This window comes from Lacerta agilis, chromosome 7 (genome assembly GCF_009819535.1).
Source record: "Lacerta agilis isolate rLacAgi1 chromosome 7, rLacAgi1.pri, whole genome shotgun sequence".
In the NCBI taxonomy this organism is placed as follows: Eukaryota; Metazoa; Chordata; class Lepidosauria; order Squamata; family Lacertidae; genus Lacerta; species Lacerta agilis.
The window spans coordinates 26,828,475-26,851,434 of NC_046318.1; the positions used below are offsets into that span (position 1 = coordinate 26,828,475).

General features: G+C 40.5%; 1 protein-coding gene across 1 annotated transcript; it reads right to left on the reverse strand.

Annotated features, from left to right (window-relative positions):
• Positions 1-10,508: 10,508 nt before the first annotated feature.
• On the reverse strand, positions 10,509-22,137 carry STMND1 (stathmin domain containing 1). Its single transcript, XM_033154615.1, is given in 6 exon segments — positions 10,509-10,880; positions 12,255-12,292; positions 12,295-12,361; positions 13,568-13,716; positions 20,018-20,153; positions 21,743-22,137. Coding segments are annotated over 6 exon segments (810 nt in total). The 5' UTR covers positions 21,893-22,137; the 3' UTR covers positions 10,509-10,610.
• Positions 22,138-22,960: the final 823 nt, after the last annotated feature.

A 22,960-nucleotide genomic window follows, 5' to 3' on the forward strand; every position in this document is an offset into this window, starting at 1 on the left:
CAAAACAAAAAAGTACTATGTGCTATGTCAAGAAAAAGGTAGATGGGTCCAGGGATATTGGATACAGTATCTGCTAATCCTGACTAGAAAGAAAGCTGAAGTTTATACGCGTTATTGTAGTTGAATGTTTTGGAGTTTAAATATTTTATTTCCCCGATTTCTAATGTTTGATGAGTTTTTATAATGCCTGGTATCAATGCTGAAAATTTAATTTGCTATTTTATCAGGTTGTTTTTGCTGTGTTTATTAAATTATATCCTTCCCACACATAACTTATAGAACATCCCTTGTAATATTCATTTAAACCATAAAGTATTATTTAAGACAGCATACTATGCTCTTGGGGACCCAGGTGGCGCTGTGGGTTAAACCACAGAGCCTAGGGCTTGCTGATCATAAGGTCGGCGGTTCGAATCCCTGCCACGGGGTGAGCTCCCGTTGCTCGGTCCCAGCTCCTGCCCACCTAGCAGTTCGAAAGCACGTCAAAGTGCAAGTAGATAAATAGGGACCGCTCCAGCAGGAAGGTAAACGGCGTTTCCATGCGCTGCCCTGGTTCGCCAGAAGCAGCTTAGTCATGCTGGCCACATGACCTGGAAGCTGTCTGCGGACAAACGCCGGCTCCCTCGGCCTATAGAGCGAGATGAGCACCGCAACCCCAGAGTCGGACACGACTGGACCTGATGGTCAGGGGTCCCTTTACCTTTACCTTTACTATGCTCTTATTTAGACTTCTTTGTAGGTTGCTATTGTATTTAATTGTATTAATACTCTTTGTTGGAAAGGATTGTATAGCATCTACAGCATTTGATTTTAAAAATACAGAATGATTACATTTGTACATGAAACTTCTCAGCAGATTGCAATAACTGGGATATTAGAGAAATGTAATGATCTAGATTCAGTATAGGGAACCTGTGGTCCTCAGTATGTTGCTGTAGTACAGACCCCTAAGTCTCAGGCAGCATGCTCAATACTTGGAGGTGATGAGAGCTACAGTTCAGCAACATCTGGAGGACCATAAATTAGCTACCCCTGTTGTAGATTATGTCATTGTGCTGTCCTTGGCTTGTTTTCTCAGAAGTCCATCTGAGTTCATTTATATTTACTATACTAGTTTCTAGTCAGTATGTTCATGATTGCTGCTCACTGAACGCAATGGGACTTAGTAGACAAGCCTAGGATTGCACTGGTCCTTTGAGCAAACCCTTAGCCACGACTTGTTTAAGCTTTGTCCAGGACAGGCAATTTATGGTATGATGACTTAAAGGAACAGGGCAATTTTATTTCATGCAATTAAACATACAGGCATACTGGTAGCTACTTATCTCATGCATTGGCCACCACACTGGAGAGCAGGGTCACATTTACTTCTCTATGAGCATTCACTGCTTGCATGCTTTTACTTGAGTCTTCACAAGTAGAAGGCCTAGAGTGAAAATCTGAAAATTTGGGGTGGAGGTCTAGGACCATATCTGGCTCACAGGCAACTAACTAACTGGCTATCCTTGGTCAAGATTCACATTTCTATCAAATGTGCCACATTTGTAAATATAACATTCTTGAAAGCATGCATATATTTAAATAGGTGCTATTCAAAATCCCTCTTTTTCTAAGCTCTGGATTTTTTAAGCTTGTGATTGAGGAAGCATCACACATGTACAGCTTGTCCCATTTTCATATTTATATTACTAATTGCCACTGCAAATCCTGTCTCCCACAGTCTTGAGGGTGCTTCAGTTACGGAATTTCTGCAGCTCAGTGTTGGTCCTGCGTGTACCTTGACTTATTCTGTCCTGGAGTGTTTGTGACTTCTGATGCACCTTTATGTCCTGAGTTTCAAGACAGAGGTAAAGAAAAATTCTCTTTTCAGATATATTTTTTAAAAAGAGAAATCAGGGTATATTGAATTCTTTGTGCACTAGATTCTAGCTTTCTATCTGCTGTGGAAGTACCTTCGCAACTCTGATGTCATCATGAGCATAGTAGTATGAGGCCAAGTATTTAGTTTCTCAGTGACCAAACCACCAGAGAGAGTAATGTACTTGTCAAGTGTGCTTTAAAAGGCAGCACTAAGAAATAACAACTTCTATTGTCAGAAGTTGTGCAGTTAGTTCCCAACAGATTAGAGAGAGATTTTGGTTACTGACAGTCATCGTTACAATAAAAAACTGAATTCTGACAGGTTGAGATTTCAACTGTCCTAACAACGCGTTTCTGAAATGCCACAAACTTATCTAGGACTTCCTAAGTAACCCAAGTCATTTCTGATTGTGTTGTTAAGGCCTTTCATACAAATGCTGCAGTGTAAGGAATAAGGATTATTTCCTACTGCACTTTTAAATAAATTATCAGTGTCCATAAAGAATATAAATTGGAAGACCATCCTGTGTGTCTTTTGGGGATGCTATAATATAACATCCCTGAAGCAGACTATCGCTTACAATGAATAGTTTTAACTGATGCATTTTATTATAGACTTCTTGTCAGGGGTAGCAATGAGCAGACAGCTTGCCAGCTTACCAATTGCTACTGAATTCAGCGGTATTAACATTAACAGTATTGTCAGTCTTTTTATTTATTTATACGCACCAGATGTCTGTCATGTCAGAGAGCAGGGGATGTCATGTAGTCATTCAGCAGGCTGCTGAAGACAACAAAGGCCCACCGATTATATTCCACTCTATTTATTCCTCCCAATGGTTTATTTCAGCATATGATAATGACCCAGAAGGCATTTGGAAGGGGGGGGGTATTATGACTTCAGCCACAGTGCAATCCTATACATGTCTACTCAGAAGCAAGCCACACTGAGGTCCATGGGACTTACTCCTCAGTAAGTGTGTATACGGTACGTCTCTAGCCTAAATCGAGGTTACTTCTACAGTGCCGGATTAGCAAATAGGCAGAGTAGGCACCGGCCCAAGCCTTATAGGGTCCCCGCGACAACAGATCAAAGTAATATTGATTTGATTTTGAAGGAAATTACAAAAACGTATTAGGAGATATTTCGACTGCCTACGGGGTCTCCACAGGGTTTAATCTGGCACTGTATTTTTTATGTTTGAAATGAAGATGGAGCTATCAGAAAGCTTTCAGTTCACATGCCAGGATAAAAACAAACACATTAAATAATCTGTTTTTCTATTAAAAACAGTTTTGGCTCCTGAGAGCTGCATTTTTGATGTGATTTCAAAAAGGCTTGAAGTTGTGCGCTCTTAGAAAATGCTTTATTAGCTAATGGTTGCACTCTGAGCAAAGTTTTCTTAATGAAATGCTTGAAATAGGCATACCTTATATGGAGTATCATTTGACTTCCTACTAGAAAACCCTAAATACTCTTACACCTCTTGCCATAGTGCTTATCATGTATTGCTGATTGTATAATGTGCCTGTCTCCCTTTTTGACGACCTTTTCTGGGTCCTGAGTATGCTAAGAGCGAAGGACTCCAGAAAATACATTGCATGCTTCAGGAGCAGACCATAGTATCACCAAGACTAGTTTTATTCCGAGAGAGATTCCTTCAGGCCTAAGGAAAACAGATCTGCTCTGTCTGTCACAGCCAAGATTGAGATAGTAAGCGTAACATGATAATGCACAGATGTTCTTCTTGGCATTTTACATGACAAAAATAAAGACAGTGCCTGCTATGGAGACTTTAAAGTCGTCCCAAATGATATGCTATCAAGGTAGTAAACATAAAGAGTACAGCTCATGGGCACCTGTTGATAATTGGACAACTTTAACACTGATATATGGCAGCAAATTTAATTTGAAAGCTATTTAGAGCTTGAGCACACTGGAATCCTTAACAGGTGTGAACCCTTTGATATTTTTGTACAAAGGGAAGCGTAGTAAAGTCGAGAAAACTTCATTGAGTTATGGGCTAATTATGCAGCCTTATCTTATACATGTTTATGTGAAATTAAGTTCTATTAAGTTCAGTGGGGTGTGCTGTCACATATGTGCATATAGGGCTGCAGCTTAAGCTATAGTCTTATGCACACTTACATGAGAGTAAGACCTGTGTACATGACAGTACTCTTTTCTTGTTGATTTCTATTCTTTTAATCTACAATTTCACTTGTGAAACTAAATTCGGAAATAAGATACAGCCATTAATAAATCAGCAGGAATAAACTGAACAAAGGCAACTGTATACTAGATGGTGTTTATTTATTGATGGCATCTTTGCGAATACTAGATTTTAGGAATGAACTGGAGTCTAGTTAGTTCTCTAGTGTGCCATTTGGATTTTGTGACAACTGAATTTACACCTTATTGTCCTTCAGCTTTCTTTCTTTATAAACTTACAAGCAAAAGTTACAGATTATAATGCAAGGGGTGAATTTTTTAAGAAGGTTTGACTATTGGAAGAAATAATGAGTATTCTCTTCTGAACCGAATACTAGAATTATTGGCTGTAAGGAGAGAGTAGCCATGTAATTAATGGAGTTTTCATAGATGAGGTTTAAAAGGGCTCTTGCTTTAGTTTGGTTTGTAATGCAAATGTGCTAGAAAGTGCTTTACTTTAAATCTCAGTTCAACTATGAACCCAGTGGGAGATCTTAGGCAAGTCATTAGCACCATTCCAGCTATGCACATAGGCTCCATCAGCACAATTGGGGAAATGCTGAGTAGGCAGGATCCCTGATTGTATAATAAGCAGAGCTTACATGCATTCAGTTTGTATGAGTATAGGCTCTTTAGCATAGGAGGCAAGCTAGGGCCCTGAATGGGTGCAATCCTGCTCTCTTCCCTGCCCCAATGTGTGTTCAGAAGAATGACTGAACAGTGAGTGCTCTCCCCCCCCCCCAGCCTCAAATCTCCCTCTAACATGTGTGCATTATAATACCAGCATACAGTGTTGTGGTATTGTAAGGAATTGTTTTGTGTGAGATAATGATGCTAGGAGCACTGAAGAGAAATGTTAAATAAGCACCAAGTAATACCTTTCAAAGTATTGAGTCCAGAAATCCTGTGAATGGAACTCCACTCACTGAATGTTATAGAAGGGACAGGGAGAGGTGAATTTTCCCAATTTCTACCACCACCTCTGAAAATCTGCTCCAGAGGGTTATTATTATAATTATTATTGTTTATTAAATTATACCACCCTTCATCCAAAGATGTCCACAACATAAAATTATGAGTAAGAACACAAAATACATAACAAACAAACAAACACCAATAACCTCTCTCCTACAAACACATTTCAAAGGCTGTACTGTAGTTACAAACCAGCCAAAGGCCTGGTTACAAAGAAATGTTTTGGGCTTCCAACTTAAAAGTATGTAATGAAGGCACCGGGCAAGCCTCCCTGAGGAGAGCATTCCACAAACGGAGAGCCACCACAGAAAAGGCCTGTTCGTGTGTTGCCACCTTCGGGACCTCTTGGAGAGGGGACCCACAAAGAAGGGCCTCAGGTGACAATTGCAAGGTCTGGGTTGGTTCATATATGGAGAAGCGGTCCTTAATGGTTGGAGAACATGTGAAGTTGAGGATTGAACAGCATGAGAAATGAGACAGTACAGGCTGCAGAGGTCATAGGCAAAAACTATCCCACTGTTCTGTGAATAGCAACCGCTAAATCCAAGCTCTTGTGAATAAGAACAACTAGGTGTTGTATCCGACTCTTTATTCAGAGTTGACCCATTGAAATTGATGAATGTAAGTTGGTAGTGTCTAGGAATTTCAGTGGGTCTATTCTGAGTAAGACTAACATTGGCTACCATCCAAAGGTTCCAGCTGGTGACTTCACATTCATTTAGTTATTTAAGAAATATGTCCTCGCTTTCAGTAATCCTACTCCAGAATATTCTGTTAGCTGCCCTTTAATAACTTAACAACAAGAAAAGCCTGTATCAAACAACAAAAAAGCAGAAACAACAGGGACACAACTGGAACAGAATAAAAACAAATTTGACCAATATGGTAAAGGGCCCAGGAAAATTTTTAAAAGCCTTTGTGTGATGCCAAAAATACCTTTGAGCAGGTACTAAGTGGGCCCCTGGGGAGGGAAGCATTTCAAAGGTCCTGTGCCATAATTGAGAAAGATTTTTCATTGGCTGCTACTCAGTTGGGAGCACCTGAAGGAGGCAGGTTTATGCATGAGAAGCACTCCTTCAGGCACACCAGTCCAAAGCCACATGCAGCTTTAAAGGTAAACACCAGCACTTTGAATCTTGTTTGGAAAAGGTGTGGGAGTCAGTACAGTGGTGCCCCGCTAGACGAAAATAATTCGTTCTGCGAATCTTTTCGTCTAGCGGTTTTTTCGTCTAGCGAAGCGGCAATGCAAACCGCGGTTTTCGCTAGACGAAAAAAAACTTCGTCTAGCGAGTTTTTCGTCTAGCGAGGCATTCGTCTAGCGGGGCACCACTGTATGGTTGTTGAAGATATGAGACATATTCCAGTTGATGAGTTTCATTTCGTAGGCTAGAAGCAATATTTTAATGAAGTTTTGAGAAGCCTTCAAAGGCAGCCCTACATAATACATAGTAGTAGCCTAGTCTGGCCGATGGATATTTGTGGACAGATTATCTCTGTCTTAGAGGGATTGTAGCTGACACACCAGTCTCAGCTGATGGAGGGCACTTTTTACACAGATACATGCCGATAGTTGCTTTAGTGACCAAGATGGCTCTTTCCCCTCCCCTGGTCTGTAAACAAGTGCAACTCTTGCCTAAAACAGGCCAAACATTAGTTCCCCAGGCATATGAATTTCTTTAGCAGCAGTATGGCAAGAGTTTCTCTGCTTTCAGCTTCTACTATCACCATACTCTGGTGATATGTTGCCCCTTTTCCCTGCTACAGTGCTGATTAAGACCCAGGAACACCCCTCTTAGCCACCAGAATAAAGTTTTGAAGAATTATTGTGGTTTGACAGAGTCGGAAAAGGATATGTTGCAGTGTAGACTGGTGTGGTGGCTTATGCTTTGATATTTCAAACACAGTAGCTAGACTTGGAGCTGGAAATGTGCAGGCCTGTCTCCAGCATTCTACAGTTGTCTGGCAAGGAGCATGTTGTTATGGCAGCTGTTGGAAAATGTTATGTCACAGTGCCCTCTTTCCCTCTGTTCAGGATTAGATATTGTGCTTTTTAAATGCACTTTGTGTAGCTAATAAAAGCTTGACCTGCATCACAAGCACATTGAAAGGATTGCTGGACTCATTCTATTTTTTTTTAATTAAAAAACTATTCGCTTCCCAAGCAAGGGACCATGTTGGCTTTTAGCTGGAATCATACTGACCTTCCCAGATTGGTTCCTAAAGGCTTTAGCAATATGGTGCAGTAATTGTAACTTAAGTATGGATGCAACCTCAGGCACCGAAGACCCAGTAATCTAATGTCTTCCTTTCTAGACCAGTGTCCTGGGTGAGCTTTAACACCACAAGGTTAGTTGGTTATCACTTGTTGATAGGAATGTAGGCTATTTCAAGCATTCTTCTACGTCTATTTTTAAGTCAGGCTGGAAATCCATATTTTGGAATTAGTGCAGACTAGAAATGCATGGATCGTAGGAGTCCTGCCTTGTCAGCTAAACGAAATGTGTAATATGCAAGACATAACTTAGCTACTTTCAAGTATAAAGCTTTTGTTGGACTGGTGCTTTCAAAGCACCAACAAATAAACTCAAACTGAAATCTGATGCAGGTACTGAAGCCTGGTTTGAGTGTGTCCTTGGACTCTTATAATACCTCTCAGTTTCCTGAATCAAGGATAGAGAAGGGGTGTGAATGTGTGTAGAAACCAGACTGCTATAGAAAGGTAAAATTAACACACAGTGCTTGGTTTGCTTTTGCCTCTGGCCCTGCACATCACTGGGATGTATCTCCTGGAAGGTCACCCAGATAGGAATGTGGCATAGGTCTGCGAAATGTTCCCCACCCCTACTTTCAACCATATATATATATATTTTCCTGGTAGCTATTTCAGAATGCAGTGTAATGATGATGAAACAACTACTTTTGCTTAGCTAGTTTATAATTTAGAAGCATTAGGAACATGGTTAATCTGTCTAATAACATCACAAATTGAAGGTGTAATATAATACGTTATAATAGCACGAAAGAACAAGAAACTCACTTCGGGAGATCTGTTAACCATAGCGGCATAAAGGATATATCAGAAACAGACAAACTCATTCGTGCCTCTGTTGCTTAGCCACAAGGGGTATCCTGGCTCTGTGATAGTCACCTTATTCTTAAGGCTGCGGGATTCAGGACTCTGGTGATGCATCTCGATCCTAACTCACCAATACCTTCTTCTGACCAGCAATCTCGATAGTGCAGTGGGCAAGGAAGCAAGGATCCTGGTTTGAATTCCATTGTAGCTGAACTAGGTATGGGTTTTGGTTTCTCTCTGTTTCTAATTCTTCCAATCATAAGTTCTGTTCTCCATATTGCAAATTTATTTTTATAAGCTGTCCTGAAAATTTAGCAGCATGTTAGTGCAAATTTCTCCTTTTTTCCAAAGTATTTCCCACTAATACATTACATTGTTGTATGTCAAGAACCGGACACTTCCATACATTGATTGGACTCCATTTCCCATCAGCCCCAGACAGCAGATTAGGGATGATGGTAATTGTAGTCCAGTTCCCCATCTGTGTTGCGTGCTATTTCCATTGATGAAGCTGCACTTCAGCTCATTATAAGTGTTTTTGCACGCAATGCTCGGTTAGAAAACTGCATGGCAAGATTCAAGGTTGTACAAATTTCAAAGGATGGTTGTGATTTGTCTCTCAGCCCTAATCTGAACATACCTTTTGATCCTATACATTTTTCACAGCATCAAGCCACATTATGCTGGTGGGTTACTGGCAGGAGTCTGAAATGGGTGTCAGTATCTGTCAGTAACAGTTATAAACCATGTAAGCTGCCCAGAGTGGCTGGGGCAACCCAGTGAGATGGGTAGGCTGCAAATAATAAATTATTATTATATTTGTTTTGTTCAAGGAGCTGGCGGCCCAATAATTAGATATGTGGCAGTGGGGGGCAAGATCAGAGATTCATATCCAAGCACCTTTGGATTAAAAAAAACTATTGCTTTTTATGCAGCACTCACAAAAACCCGAAACTAAGCCTTCAAAAAATGTTGAGCTTCAAGACAGTGCAATGTAAGTATGGAATGTTATGTAGGAGGTTTTGCCAACTTAGTGCCCTCCAGTAGCCCATGGTGTCTGGGGTTGATGGAAATGGTAGTCAAAAACATCTGGAGGTACCAGGTTGGTGAAGGCTGTTATCGCATCAGCTCCCTCACATCTTTGGTGCTCCAGTTTTGACTTGAATGTAAGCTTTTCAGTGCTGACGCTCACCAGGGCTCCATCTACTGTTCTCTGCAATAAACTGCATGAACACTCACTGGTGTTTCATTTTTTTACACTGTGCCACTTTTGCTTCCTTCTACCACCTCCTGACGATCCCAGATTGCAGATGCAAAATGTGAAATTGCATGGCTGTTTTGGGCTAACATGTTTGCATGTATTTATTGCTTGAGAGATTTATATCTGAAGCATAAAAGTTGCAAAACATTCACAAGTCCGCCAGCATTATTTTTCAGAAAAATGTTAAGGGTGGAACATATTAAGCAATATCCATGGTGTAATGGGGATGTTTCAGGTAGTGGGGACTGACAGACACACACACATCATGCCAAAAAACAACAACAACACAATTCTCCTGTTATTGTGAAAGGAACAAATTTCCCAATTTCATAAAACCATAACTGGTCCTGGCACTGCTGACAGCAGCACATCTTTATTTAGCAGCGTATGCGGGACATGCTATCCTGAATACTACAGATGTTCACCTCCCACTCCCTTGTAGAAGCAAGGCTGCATCAAGAAGGACAATAAGGGGGTAGAGAGGCCTGTGTCCCCCTAGGCATTGCCCTTGCTGGATCAACTCTACTGGCTTGCCTGCTTTCATGTTGAATTCTAGAACATTCAATCTGGGAACAGCCTACTGTTGGATAACTTCTGTTAACGTAGCCACCAGTGGACACAAAGTAAGGCTGATTATGTTAATAATGGAGCTAACAGTTATGTACAAATGGGAAAGACTCTGCTCTATCGGTTCATTTTTCTGTCTCTCCTCTGGGGCTCCCAGCAAATTTATCTTTTTAAAATCTAAATTGTTTAACTGATGTTTCGATACATAGTTCATTGGCAGTGCTAGTGCTAACATTGCAACAATACAATTACTTCTCACTGAGTGGACATATGTAGGATTGCACTGTTTATCCCTCCTTCTATCAATACCTCAGTGATTAGGATGGCAAAGTTTTCTTTTGCTCTACAGTGGAAACAGCCAACATTGAGACCATTTTAAAGGTCCATTTCTAGTTTGTTATTCTTCTTCATGAACTCTTAATATTTATTCACTTACAAACTGTATCAATTGCTTCGTATTTGAAAATAATAAACAATCCTGCTAGAATGAGTAACATCATATTCTTATTTGTCGGGGGGGGGGAGAAATGAAAATATCCTACCAAATTAAACCATAATCAAATGTTTTTGTTTGGTTTTTAGTACATTTATTTTAATGCAGGTGAAAACCTAGATATTTAACTTCTATAGCTCAATATGTTTGAAAGAAATTGTACTGATCAAAATGCTTCATTTACTGTATTATAAGTGGTATCTGATTCCACCATACTAAAACCTTCAAAATTGCCATTGACATTATCATCCCAATCTTTTTTCTCTATCCAGCTTCCTGAACCCAGATTTAAGGAAAGCAACTGAAAAGTATTAGAAGTTTTTTCAACTTCAGAAGCTGAACAGTCTATGTCACTCCCTGTACTTCTGCTTTCATGGGAGGTTAGTGGTGATGGTCTGTCAGTCAGCAATTCCTTTTTCAGTTGCTCTTCTCTTGTCTGAAAAGAGATGCCTCTTTAAATGGAGTAGGGATACAACATTTGTAGAGACATGCATACACATAGGCTAGCACCACAAACAAATTATTAATGTGAATATAATCAACATGCGGAGGGGAGAGATGGGTATTGCAAAGGTAGATCCCATCCATGCCTCAATGTACTAATCATTGCTTTTAGCACAAAGCTTGCAGGCATACAATTTATAGAAACAGATATGAAAGCTAGGAGCTAAATGGTACCTTAAACCTAGGTTATGGACGCCACAATGGAGTGTCTAGGTGCACTTTTTTATAACAAGAATACAAAGCTGAAAATGAATGAACTGCAGCTAAAATATTATGTTCATTTTTCACATGGTCTAATCCTCATCTGAAGACTGCAAAAAACAAAGCCATACTTCGCGTGCCCGCTCCCCTAATATTCTTATGAGGGTCCTTTTCCAGTCATCAGAGTGGCTGGAAGTGAGGAGACAGAAAAAAGGTCCTATCTGTGCCCAGAGCCTGCATTAATGAAATTCCCTGTCACAAAACATGCCTAGAACAATGGGAGTTTCAAACGCTGTTTATAGGTGCATAGTCCCTGTATGTATGATCTGGTACCCTTTATTTTGAAGGGTGCATGGAGACAGCCTATGTGCATAGAACTTGCATGCATACTCAGCATGAAAAAAAACCCCACTTTGAATATGTGAAGGTCATGGTCAACCACAGCAATCTTGATTTCCCCAACCCCTTGCATGAGTTTTACCCACGTTAAGACTATCTGAGTAAGACTGTCGTTAGAAGCTGTTGACCTTCCTGTCAGAGTTACAGCTCTATCAGTACAGTCATACCTTGGTTTTCGAACAGAATACGTGTAGGAGCGTCCTGCAGCCAATCGGAAGCCATGGAAGTCGCGCCACATGTTTGGCTTCTAAGGCAATGTTTGCAACCTGGAACACCTACTTCAGGGTTTGTGACGTTCGAGTTTCAAGTTGTTCGTGAACTAAGTGTTCGTAAACCAAGGTACGACACTGTAGATTGCATGCTGAAGCAGGAACAACGAAGAGCCTTGTGGCACCTTAATGACCTAACACTTACTGTGGCACTACATTTTGGGACTAGAGTCTATTTCACTGGATGAATGTTGAATTTAATCATATCATAGGATGGCAGGAAGGCAGAAAATTCCAAATTTGTTTTAGCCTCTGTCAGTTAACTTGTTTAGAAATACCTCTTCCAGTAAGAGCCAAGTTCAGTAGTAACATGGGGAACAGAAGCTTTCCTAATTCAAAGATATGTTGTGATGTTACATACATTATTGATCATTAGGTATTCAGATACTAGAATGATGTAGTCAGATTAGTGGATTCTTCTCTTTTCAACACATGGCTTGTTTGTTTTCAGAGTCCTCTATTGCTAAATTATGTGCTTCCTTTTGATTTCGAGCTTTTCCAGTTTGGCTGGTGGTTTCTTTGGTGGATTTCCTGTATCTATCAACTGTAGAAATAGTAAAATTTTACATATGTCTGTGAAGGAAGTCTGTTTTTCAAAGGGGAATAACCTTATTCTACTCTCTGCATGCATGTGAATAAATAATGTTGAAAAGAACCAAACAAATAGAAAGAGAAATAATGAAAATCTATTTTAACACATAACAATATACTTTAAAGTAGGCATGCATAGTTACTTGGTTGTGTTTAGGTTACTTTTGTACATACATTTCTCAGAGTCTTGCTAATGTTATCTCCAATGTTAGGATTTAACTTGTTTGCTACTATTTTTGAACCTTATATTCCATCTCCTGCATTTTTTCAGTTCATGTCAACTTTATACAGAGTGTTTATTTCTTTTGTCAATGAAAGCCATTTTGGATTAAAATGCCAAACAGAAAAAAAAATACCCTAATACCTCAAGTGCCATGTCTCCTCACATGAACCAACTGGACCCTGCATTCTTCATCTTAGGTCCCTCTCTGTGTGCTCCCTTTAAGGGAGGTGCAGAGGGTGGCAACATGAGAACAAGCCTTCTCAGTGGTGGCTCCCTGGTTGTGGAATGCTCTCCTCAAGGAGGCACACCTGGTGCCTTCACTATCTGTTTTTAGGTGCTGAGTATTTTTTTTTATTCACTCAGGTTTTTGGAATTTAGTTCTCTGCATATTTGAGTGGCATGAGGTTGAGTTGGATTTGTATATTTGTTGTGAGTATTTTAGGTTGCTTTAATTCTCGTTTTATATTTATTTACTCATCTTGTGTCTTTTGCAAGTCACTATGAGTTCATTTTTTGAAAAGAAAAAACTGACTAATCATTACAAGAAGCACCGCAAGGTTTGAGGGTGTTTTGGGAAGGAGTTTTAGATATAAGGAGCAACGAAGAAGAAAGTGTGGGGTTTAATAAGGGTTTAGGAGACCTTCAGAAATAAATTGATTGAAATAAATATAATAAATGTATTTATTTATGTAGAGATTTTTATACCAACCTTCACCAGAGATAGTAACAGGGATGTTTACTATAATATAATATAATATAATATAATATAATATAATATAATAATATAATAATTCTCATACATTACATAAACAGCTTAATTAACTCAACTCTCAATTCCACAAGAAAGAGCCATTGCAGGAGTAACCCATAGTTCACTGCAGAAAATATCAGCTCAGACTGGAAAGTGTATTTCTGTTAGTTTTGATATTTACTTACCATGATATCATCTGCTGCTCTGTTATTAGAGTTTGCACTTGAGGTCTTGATTATTCCTTGCATCCGAAGCTCCTCCAATATGTCTGATGATGTCTGCCTTTCTCTTTCTGTTAAGCTCACCGGTTTCTTGGAAAGTCCACCTCTGATGTCTTCACAAACATAAATGTTTAATTATTATTATTTTTCTGATATGAGGGATTTTTTTAAATTACATTTTTTATTTTTAGAAGCATAATAAAAAGCAACACAAGGGCATTTCTTTAAATGTCGTTATTAAGTTTCGGTCCTCTGAATTAATTCATATTTTTGTTTTATAAGTTCCATAATATGAAGAACAGGGGAGTCAAGTTGGGGGATGGGAGAATTGTGCACTATAACCTAAATCTATGCTGATGCAAAATAGAAATGGTTTCAGACAGGTCCTCTGCTCACAAACCATTTTTATACTGTGATGTCTGAGCATTTAGGACACCAGCCATCAGAAAATTAATTTGTGAAATCTCTGTGAAGTGAATGTGAGCTGTAGTTTTCTTGTGAAGGTCCCATTCATTTTTTATTAACCATTTTAACCAAAGATCATAAAATAGTAACCATACATGATCAAGGTGTCTCCCCTGCCAGGTAAGTACATTTTCTATTACTGGGGATTGATCAGGAGCTCACCAAGATAGTGGCTAAATATCTTTATCTAGTTTTCTGTTGTCTAAATACATTGCAACATCTGTTCTCCCTGGAGACTCAGAGGCTTGACAATAGACTGCTCCGCCCTCATCTTTTGGTAAATGACTTGTGACACTGGGGAGGTGGTAACTTTGTATTGATTTGTTATCGATGTTTGCATGTGATGCCAATAAAAGGTTTGATGATGATGAGTAACCATGTCCAATTGATGAACATGTCCAAAATTGTTATTATCCTAAATTACAATCTTTGACCAATATTCTGTAATCCTATACTGTAATGCTTTCCAGAGAGTAAATCCCATTGAATTCAGTTCATTAAATTCAGGCACATTGGATTGTGCTGTAAATCATAAACTCCCTTTTTGCCTGGAGCACATCTAATGTAGATCCATTTTTCCTGTGCTGCAATTTGCAACATTTCCCCCCAAGCTCTCTATGCTGCAGCACAGTCCTTAGATTACAGGAACTAACATAATAATGTTTGCAGCTTCATAATTATAAAATCTTATTTCTTTTGCATTGACAATTTGAATTAAACCAAGCAAAATCATTTTCAAGTAACTGTATTGTAATAGATGCAGGCCCCTTCATGGATCACTGCCTTGTCGTGGCGAAGGGGCTTGAATTACTCAGGGAAGCTATGGACAGGTCAAGATGGACAGGTCATAGTGGAGAGTTTGGACCAAACGTGATCCACCTGGAGGAGGAACTGGCAACCCATTCCAGTATCCCTGCCAAGAAAACTCCATGGACAAAGACAACAGGCATATAAAAGATATGATGCTGGAAGATGAGTCCCTCAGGTCGGAAGGCGTCCAACATGCTACTGGGGAAGAGCGGAGGACAAGTACAAGTAGATTCAGAGCTGATGAAGCGGCTGGGCCAAAGCCGAAAGGACGCTCAGTTGCGGATATGCCTGGAAGCGAAAGGAAAGTCCAGTGCTGTAAAGAAAAGTATTGCATAGGAACGTGGAATGTAAGAACTATGAACCTTGGTAAACTGGATGTGGTAAAAAATGAGATGGCAAGAATAAACATTGACATCCTAGGCATCAGTGAACTAAAATGGACAGGAATGGGCGAATTCAGTTCGGATGACTATCATATCTACTACTGTGGGCAGGAATCCCGTAAAAGAAATGGAGTGGCCCTCATAGTCAACAAAAGAGTGGCGAAAGCTGTACTGGGATGCAGTTTCAAAAATGATAGAATAATCTCGATACGCATCCAAGGCAGACCTTTTAACATCACAGTAATCCATGTTTATGCACCAACTACCAGTGCTGAAGAAACTGAAATTGACCAATTCTATGAAGAGTTACAACACCTTATAGAAATGACACCAAAGAAGGATGTTCTTCTCATTATAGGGGATTGGAATGCTAAAGTAGGGAGTCAAGAGATAAAAGGAACAACTGGCAAGTTTGGCCTTGGAGTTCAAAATGAAGCAGGGCAAAGGCTAATAGAGTTCTGTCAAGAGAACAAGCTGGTCATCACAAACACTCTTTTCCAACAACACAAGAGACGACTCTACACATGGACATCACCAGATGGGCAACATCGAAATCAGATTGATTATATTCTCTGCAGCCAAAGATGGAGAAGCTCTATACACTCAGCAAAAACAAGAACTGGAGCTGACTGTGGCTCAGATCATCAGCTTCTTATAGCAAAATTCCAGCTTAAACTGAAGAAAGTAGGAAAAACCACTGGGCCAGTAAGATACAATCTAAATCAAATTCCTTATGAATACACAGTTGAAGTGAAGAATAGGTTTAAGGATTTAGATTTGGTGGATAGAGTGCCTGAAGAACTGTGGATGGAGGCTCGTAACATTATACAGGAGACAGCAAAGAAAACCATCCCAATGAAAAAGAAATGCAAGAAAGCAAAGTGGCTATCCAATGAGGCCTTACAAATAGCGGGGGAGAGAAGGCAAGCAATGCAGATTTCCAAAGAATAGCAAGGAGCGACAAGAGGACCTTTCTAAACGAGCAATGCAAAGAAATAGAGGAAAATAACAGAATGGGAAAAACCAGAGATTTGTTCAAGAAAATTGGAGATATGAAAGGAACATTTTGTACAAAGATTACCACAATTAAGGACAAAAGTGGAAAGGACCTAACAGAAGCAGAAGACATCAAGAAGAGGTGGCAAGAATACACAGAGGAATTATACCAGAAAGATATGGAGGTCTCATATACCCCAGGTAATGTGGTTGCTGACCTTGAGCCAGACATCCTGGAGAGTGAAGTCAAATGGGCCTTAGAAAGCCTTGCTAACAACAAGGCCAGTGGAAGTGATGATATTCCAGCTGAACTATTTAAAATTTTAAAAGATGATGCTGTTAAGGTGCTACACTCAATATGCCAGCAAGTTTGGAAAACTCAGCAGTGGCCAGAGGATTGGAGAAGATCAGTCTACATCCCAATCCCAAAGAAGGGCAGAGCCAAAGAATGCTCCAACTACCGCACAATTGCACTCATTTCACACGCTAGCAAGGTTACGCTTAAAATTCTACAAGGCAGGCTTAAGCAGTATGTGGACCAAGAACTCCCAGAAGTGCAAGCTGGATTTCGAAGGGGCAGAGGAACCAGAGACCAAATTGCAAACATGCACTGGATTATGGAGAAAGCTAGAGAGTTCCAGAAAAACATCTACTTCTGCTTCATTGACTATGCAAAAGCATTTGACTGTGTCGACCACAACAAACTATGGCAAGTTCTTAAAGAAATGGGAGTGCCGGATCACCTCATTTGTCTTATGAGAAATCTCTATGTGGGACAAGAAGCTACAGTTAGAACTGGATATGGAACAACTGATTGGTTCAAAATTGGGAAAGGAGTACAACAAGGCTGTATATTGTCTCCCTGCTTATTTAACTTATATGCAGAATTCATCATGCGAAAGGCTGAACTGGATGAATCCCAAACCGGAATTAAGATTGCCGGAAAAAATATCAACAACCTCAGATATGCTGATGATACTACCTTGATGGCAGAAAGTGAGGAGGAATTAAAGAACCTTTTAATGAGGGTGAAAGAGGAGAGCGCAAAATATGGTCTGAAGCTCAACATCAAAAAAACTAAGATCATGGCCACTGGTCCGATCACCTCCTGGCAAATAGAAGGGGAAGAAATGGAGGCAGTGAGAGATTTCACTTTTTTGGGTTCCACGATCACCGCAGATGGTGACAGCAGTCACGAAATTAGAAGACGCCTGCTTCTTGGGAGAAAAGCAATGACAAACCTAGACAGCATCTTAAAAAGCAAAGACATCACCTTGCCGACAAAGGTCCGTATAGTTAAAGCTATGGTTTTCCCAGTAGTAATGTACGGAAGTGAGAGCTGGACCATAAAGAAGGCTGATCGCCGAAGAATTGATGCTTTTGAATTATGGTGCTGGAGGAGACTCTTGAGAGTCCCATGGACTGCAAGAAGATCAAACCTATTCATTCTCAAAGAAATCAGCCCTGAGTGCTCACTAGAAGGACAGATCCTTAAGTGGAGGCTCCAGTACAATACTCCAGTACAATACTTTGGCCACCTCATGAGAAGAGAAGACTCCCTGGAAAAGACCCTGATGTTGGGAAAGATGGAGGGCACAAGGAGAAGGGGACGACAGAGAATGAGATGGTTGGACAGTGTTCTCGAAGCTACTAGCATGAGTTTGGCCAAACTGCGAGATGCAGTGAAGGATAGGCGTGCCTGGCGTGCTCTGGTCCATGGGGTCACGAAGAGTCAGACACGACTGAACGACTGAACAACAACAATAGATGCAGGTCCTGCTTACTGAATGCAGTATCTTCCCTAGAAATCGTTCATTAGGTGAATGTTCGTATAATGAGTTGACAATTTCCATTGATTCCCATGGGAAAATTTCTAATGTGTTCCCAACCATGGAATGTTGACCCTCAAAAGCCAAAATACCCCTGGGAAAAGCCATGAAAAAAAATGCTCTCTGATTTGTCTAATCATTCACCTCCTCTATTCCTGCCCCCCTCCAAACTAGCAAAAGGCAAGTGAGAAAGTAAATTATGCTCTCTGTTCAGATAGCTGAATCTGTGGTATATATGATGAGTTTTGAGTACAGTAGTACCTCAGGTTACAGATGCTTCAGGTTGCAGACGCTTCAGGTTACAGACTCTGCTAACCCAGAAATAACGCTTCAGGTTAAGAACTTTGCTTCAGGATAAGAACAGAAATTGTGCTCTGGCGGTGCAGCGGCAGCGGGAGGCCCCATTAGCTAAAGTGGTGCTTCAGGTTAAGAACAGTTTCAGGTTAAGAATGGACCTCCAGAACGAATTAAGTTCTTAACCCGAGGTACCACTGTACTAATTCCTCATTTCAGATAAGTGAATTTTTGCATAGTGAAGCGGCAACTGCATGCATCTAGAAACTTTAGAGAAACTCTGTTATAACAGTAAAAAGTCAGCATCATTCACACCATCTTCAACCAGCCAAAAATATTTAGCCTGCACATGGTATTCAGTTTATGTGGATTCACATTCTATCTATAGATCCTCTTAAACTATTTATAGTTTATCTCGGCTTCCTTTGAACTGGGCTTCTATTAAATTTAAGCAAGAGGAAAATTTGCTTTACTTTGAATCAGCCTCCATTTTCCTGGTTCTAGTATCCGCTTTTATATCTGAACACAAGAAGAGCTCTCTATGCTTAATCAGATCAGCAGACCTAGTCTAGCATCCTGTTCTCACATTGGTCAATCAGATGCCTATTAGGTTCTGCAGGCAAGACATGATTATGAAGATAATTGTTATCCTAAGTTATTGTCCTGTGTCCCATTCCAATCAGCATGGTTTGTATGGCAAAACATCTCAGGATATGATGTCATGTCATGTCATGCCACAGGCCTTGGTTCAAATTGGAATGCGTTCAGCCTGCTGCATATTTCAACTAGTGGCTACATCACTGTTCCTTTTTTGGTCCCGTCCCCCCAATTGTTCCTGTGCATTCTAGTGCACATATTTCTGAATTTTTCAGTTTATATACAAACAGTTCTACTCAGCAATACTGACAGCTAGGCACTCCCAATTATTTCCAGTGGTCATTTCAATAAGCATGCTGGAATAGGAACATATGCTTTCATGCAAAAGGTCCCAAATTCAAACCATGGTGTCTCCCAAGTAAGGCTGGGAAAGACTCCACACTGAAATCCTGGGGAGGTCAGGACTGGCCGTACCATTGGGCAGAATGAGGAAAGCACTTCAGAAGGCTGTTGGTGCTGGGTAGTAGCAGCAGCAGTCCTTTACAATTCTTCCCAAGTCCCTCAGCCATTCCCCTCTGTTGCCACATAGCCTTTCTTGGAGTCTCAGGTATGGTGAAAGACACTATCACGTTGGTTTCTATACATGAAAATGGGAAAGGGGCACCATCTTGTCCTTTGTCTCAGGCAGCACAGTTTCTTGGTCTGACCCTGGGGAGAGCCACAGCCAATCAGTGTTGACAGTACTAAGCTAGATAGACCAATCGTCTGACTTGGTAGAAGGCAGCTTCCAATGTTTATATTCATATCCATGAGCAGCTCCTTGCAACTGTGGGCTGTATATGCATGAAGAGTGTGAGTAAGGATAAGTAAACTAGAAAGAAAATAAACAGATGAAACATCTGGGCAAGAATTGGCCTTTAAAAAAAATCACTGGACACAATGCAATGTGCACAGAACATAGAAGTGTGTTAAATAATGGCTCTACCTGCTACCAAACACAAAACACTGCTTTGTGTTACTAAGTTGCTAGTAATTCACACCTGTATTTTGTTCATTAGCTGGTGGTAGCTTTTCCGTACTGCTGTCTGGCAGCCTTCCTTCACCAGAATAATCTTCAGCAATTGACCCACCTTGAGAGACACTGTTAACTGTTCCAGTAAGTGGATCATTTTCAGCCTGCGGAAAAATTGATACCAGCATTTATCTGCACAAAATTTATACTGTATAGAACAAACTCCAGTTGTTGAGTTTGCTGGTGTTCTTTGCACAATTGTTTAAGTCTATTCTGTTCTCCTGAAGCTTGCCAAAGAGGGAGAAAAGGACTGAGGAAGATTAGTCCCCTCCACCCTGGTATGACAGTGGTGATAGTTGTAAAAAGTAATCAAGGTTGTTGTAAACTTGGCTGCTTCACTGCAGCCCCCGTTCACTAATCCAGGCCTACTTTGCATCTCGTCACCTTTAGTTTGCTTGCACTGCAAATGTGCATTGCACTGGACAGCAGAGCACTGTCTCTGACCATATATTGCAGCCAAATTATATGTGCTGATGCAGCAGTAGATTCTTTCAAGCCACACAGGCAAACCCAGCTCCTATTGACATAGGTTTTGCTTGTTAGTCTTGCCATTGCTGCACTGCTACCTTTTTTTTTTTTGGCAGAGAACTGCACAAATCTGTACAGTGATTACATGCAATGGTGCATAACATTCCATTCCCCTGTCCACACACTCCCCTCACAGTATGAAAAATAAGAAAAGACGGGGGGGGGCGGATGCAGGAAAATACTGGAAGTCAAGGCGGCTAGAAAAATGGATCACCATGCCTAACACATGATAGCAACCATGATTACCGTTACAGGGGTCATTTCTCCAAAATCAGTTTTTGTTACATTAACTAGGAACGTTTATCCCCTTTACATCCTGCTTTTGTGCTTCCCATAGCATCTGTTTGGTCACTGGGGGAAACTGTATCCTAGAATAGACAGGCCTTTGGTCTGTTCCAGTGGAGCACTTCTCATGTTCTCACGTTAAACATAACTTCCTGTAGCACCTGCATTGTGTTCTATACATTTTCAGCACAGGTGATTCAAATCAGCTGTGTTGGGTAAATCCATTTTAATTCAGTGTTGATCAATGCTGTAATTGTGGCAGTCTGGGCTTCAGCCTGCGCTGTGAGAGAGAATGGAGGGAAACCAATCTCTCTTCTACTGCTGATGCAGGAGGGGTGTTCGTTTATTATCATTGTTTGAGACATTTAATGTATAAAACAATCGTGTGACTTAACAAGATATAATGCAAATAGGTAGCATCAATTTAAAAGCTGAAGAAAAGAATCAAGTACAACACCAAAATTTCCTAAAGTGCTCATCTGGCAATGCAACAAAAAGGACAATTCCCACCCAACCCCACTAAAAATATGAATGGCACAGTAAAGGGATAAATGGGTGGGGGGCCACCATCATAAAAGCCCATTTTCATGTTGCCACCTCTGCACGTCAGATGAGGCACGTGGGAAAGGGCCTCTGATGAAGTCTGAAGGCAGGGCCTGGACTTGTTCATGTGGGTAGAGGTGGTCTTTGAGATTTTGCTGCCTCCTACAGGAGTCTATTTGCTTCCATTGTGCTACATTAGATGTGTAAATAAGGCAGACATTATAGAGATACCACCATTCTCTAGTGATCTCCCATCTAAAGGAAGCAAAGCGTGTCAACACTGATATTGGAAAGTCTAACCATTTGTAGAAGTAGAAAAATCTAAGCAACGTATTACCTGCTTTTTGACTTCTCTGCTCTGATGCGGATTCTTGGATGATGGTTCCTTGACAATTGCCCTGCTGGAAGTGCTGCAACCCATGTTGTGACAAGTGCTTCTTTGGAAGCAGAACAGGGAGCTCAGTCTCCTGTTTTTCACAGAAACCATCACTATGGACTTAAGCTGTTGCCAAGGCCTGTTGCTACAATAAATCACGCCCAGCAAAGTGCTTTTGTCTAGCGTTTAGCACATTGTAGCACTCTGCATCTTAGCCTGGGTGACCCTGCCTAAGCATGGACAATTGCCCCAGGTCGGATGTGAACAGCAGAATGGCAGCAAGAAATATTGGTAGATTCTTCCCAGTTATGGAGGGAAGGAACATTTTTACGCTGACCTTTTTCCTGCATCAGCTTGCATCCTTTGCTGTAGCTGCAAAATAATGGTAACAACAACATTTTTAAGAACGATGGAAAGTTCATCAAGAGAATGCAACTGTTTGGGTTTCCATTGGTATAAAACATCAGAGACAGAAACCCTAAATAAATAAGGGGATTAGACAACAACAACTGCTAGGGAAGCTTTTTAAAATGCATGTGTGTAAACCAGTTCTTACATTGAGTTTCACACAGCGCCCTCCTTTGCTAATTGTTCTCCAGACATTAAAAAAAGAAAAGAAAACTCAACTTCTTGCTCCAGTCATGCAAAACATGAAAATACAGAAAAGGAAAGGGAAATCATATAAAAGAGGCAGCCAAGACATTAGTTTTCTTGTAGTGTAATGTTTTTACAAGCTAGCTGTTGACTTGAAGTGGCTAGCAGTTATCCTCTAAGTATTATCAGTTAGCTGCTGTTTGGCCTGAGACTATTATTTTCCCGAATTTCCTGTAGGGTGTCCCTGTGAAAATGAGGACAGGACTCCTACAGAGATGGTTTTAGGGTAGGTAAACCGATTTGCCTGCTCTGGGTGCTGCACTGCAGGGGGAGTCACAACAATATGTGGGAGGCCACTTATTTCTCATCCCTGTGGCAGAACATAGCAGTCCTTTGTATGGGAGAGTGTTCAGTTCTTCTGCTTGCTGCAAGCACATGTCTTCATCTGAAATCTAAAAGATACCATGTTCTTGTAGGCCCTGTTGCTATGGAAAATACCAGGATTTTATTGAGAGCTCTCTGCCTAACCTTAAGCCAGCCCAGAGATTCAGAACTACCAAAAGAAGAATGTTACCGAAGTTGATC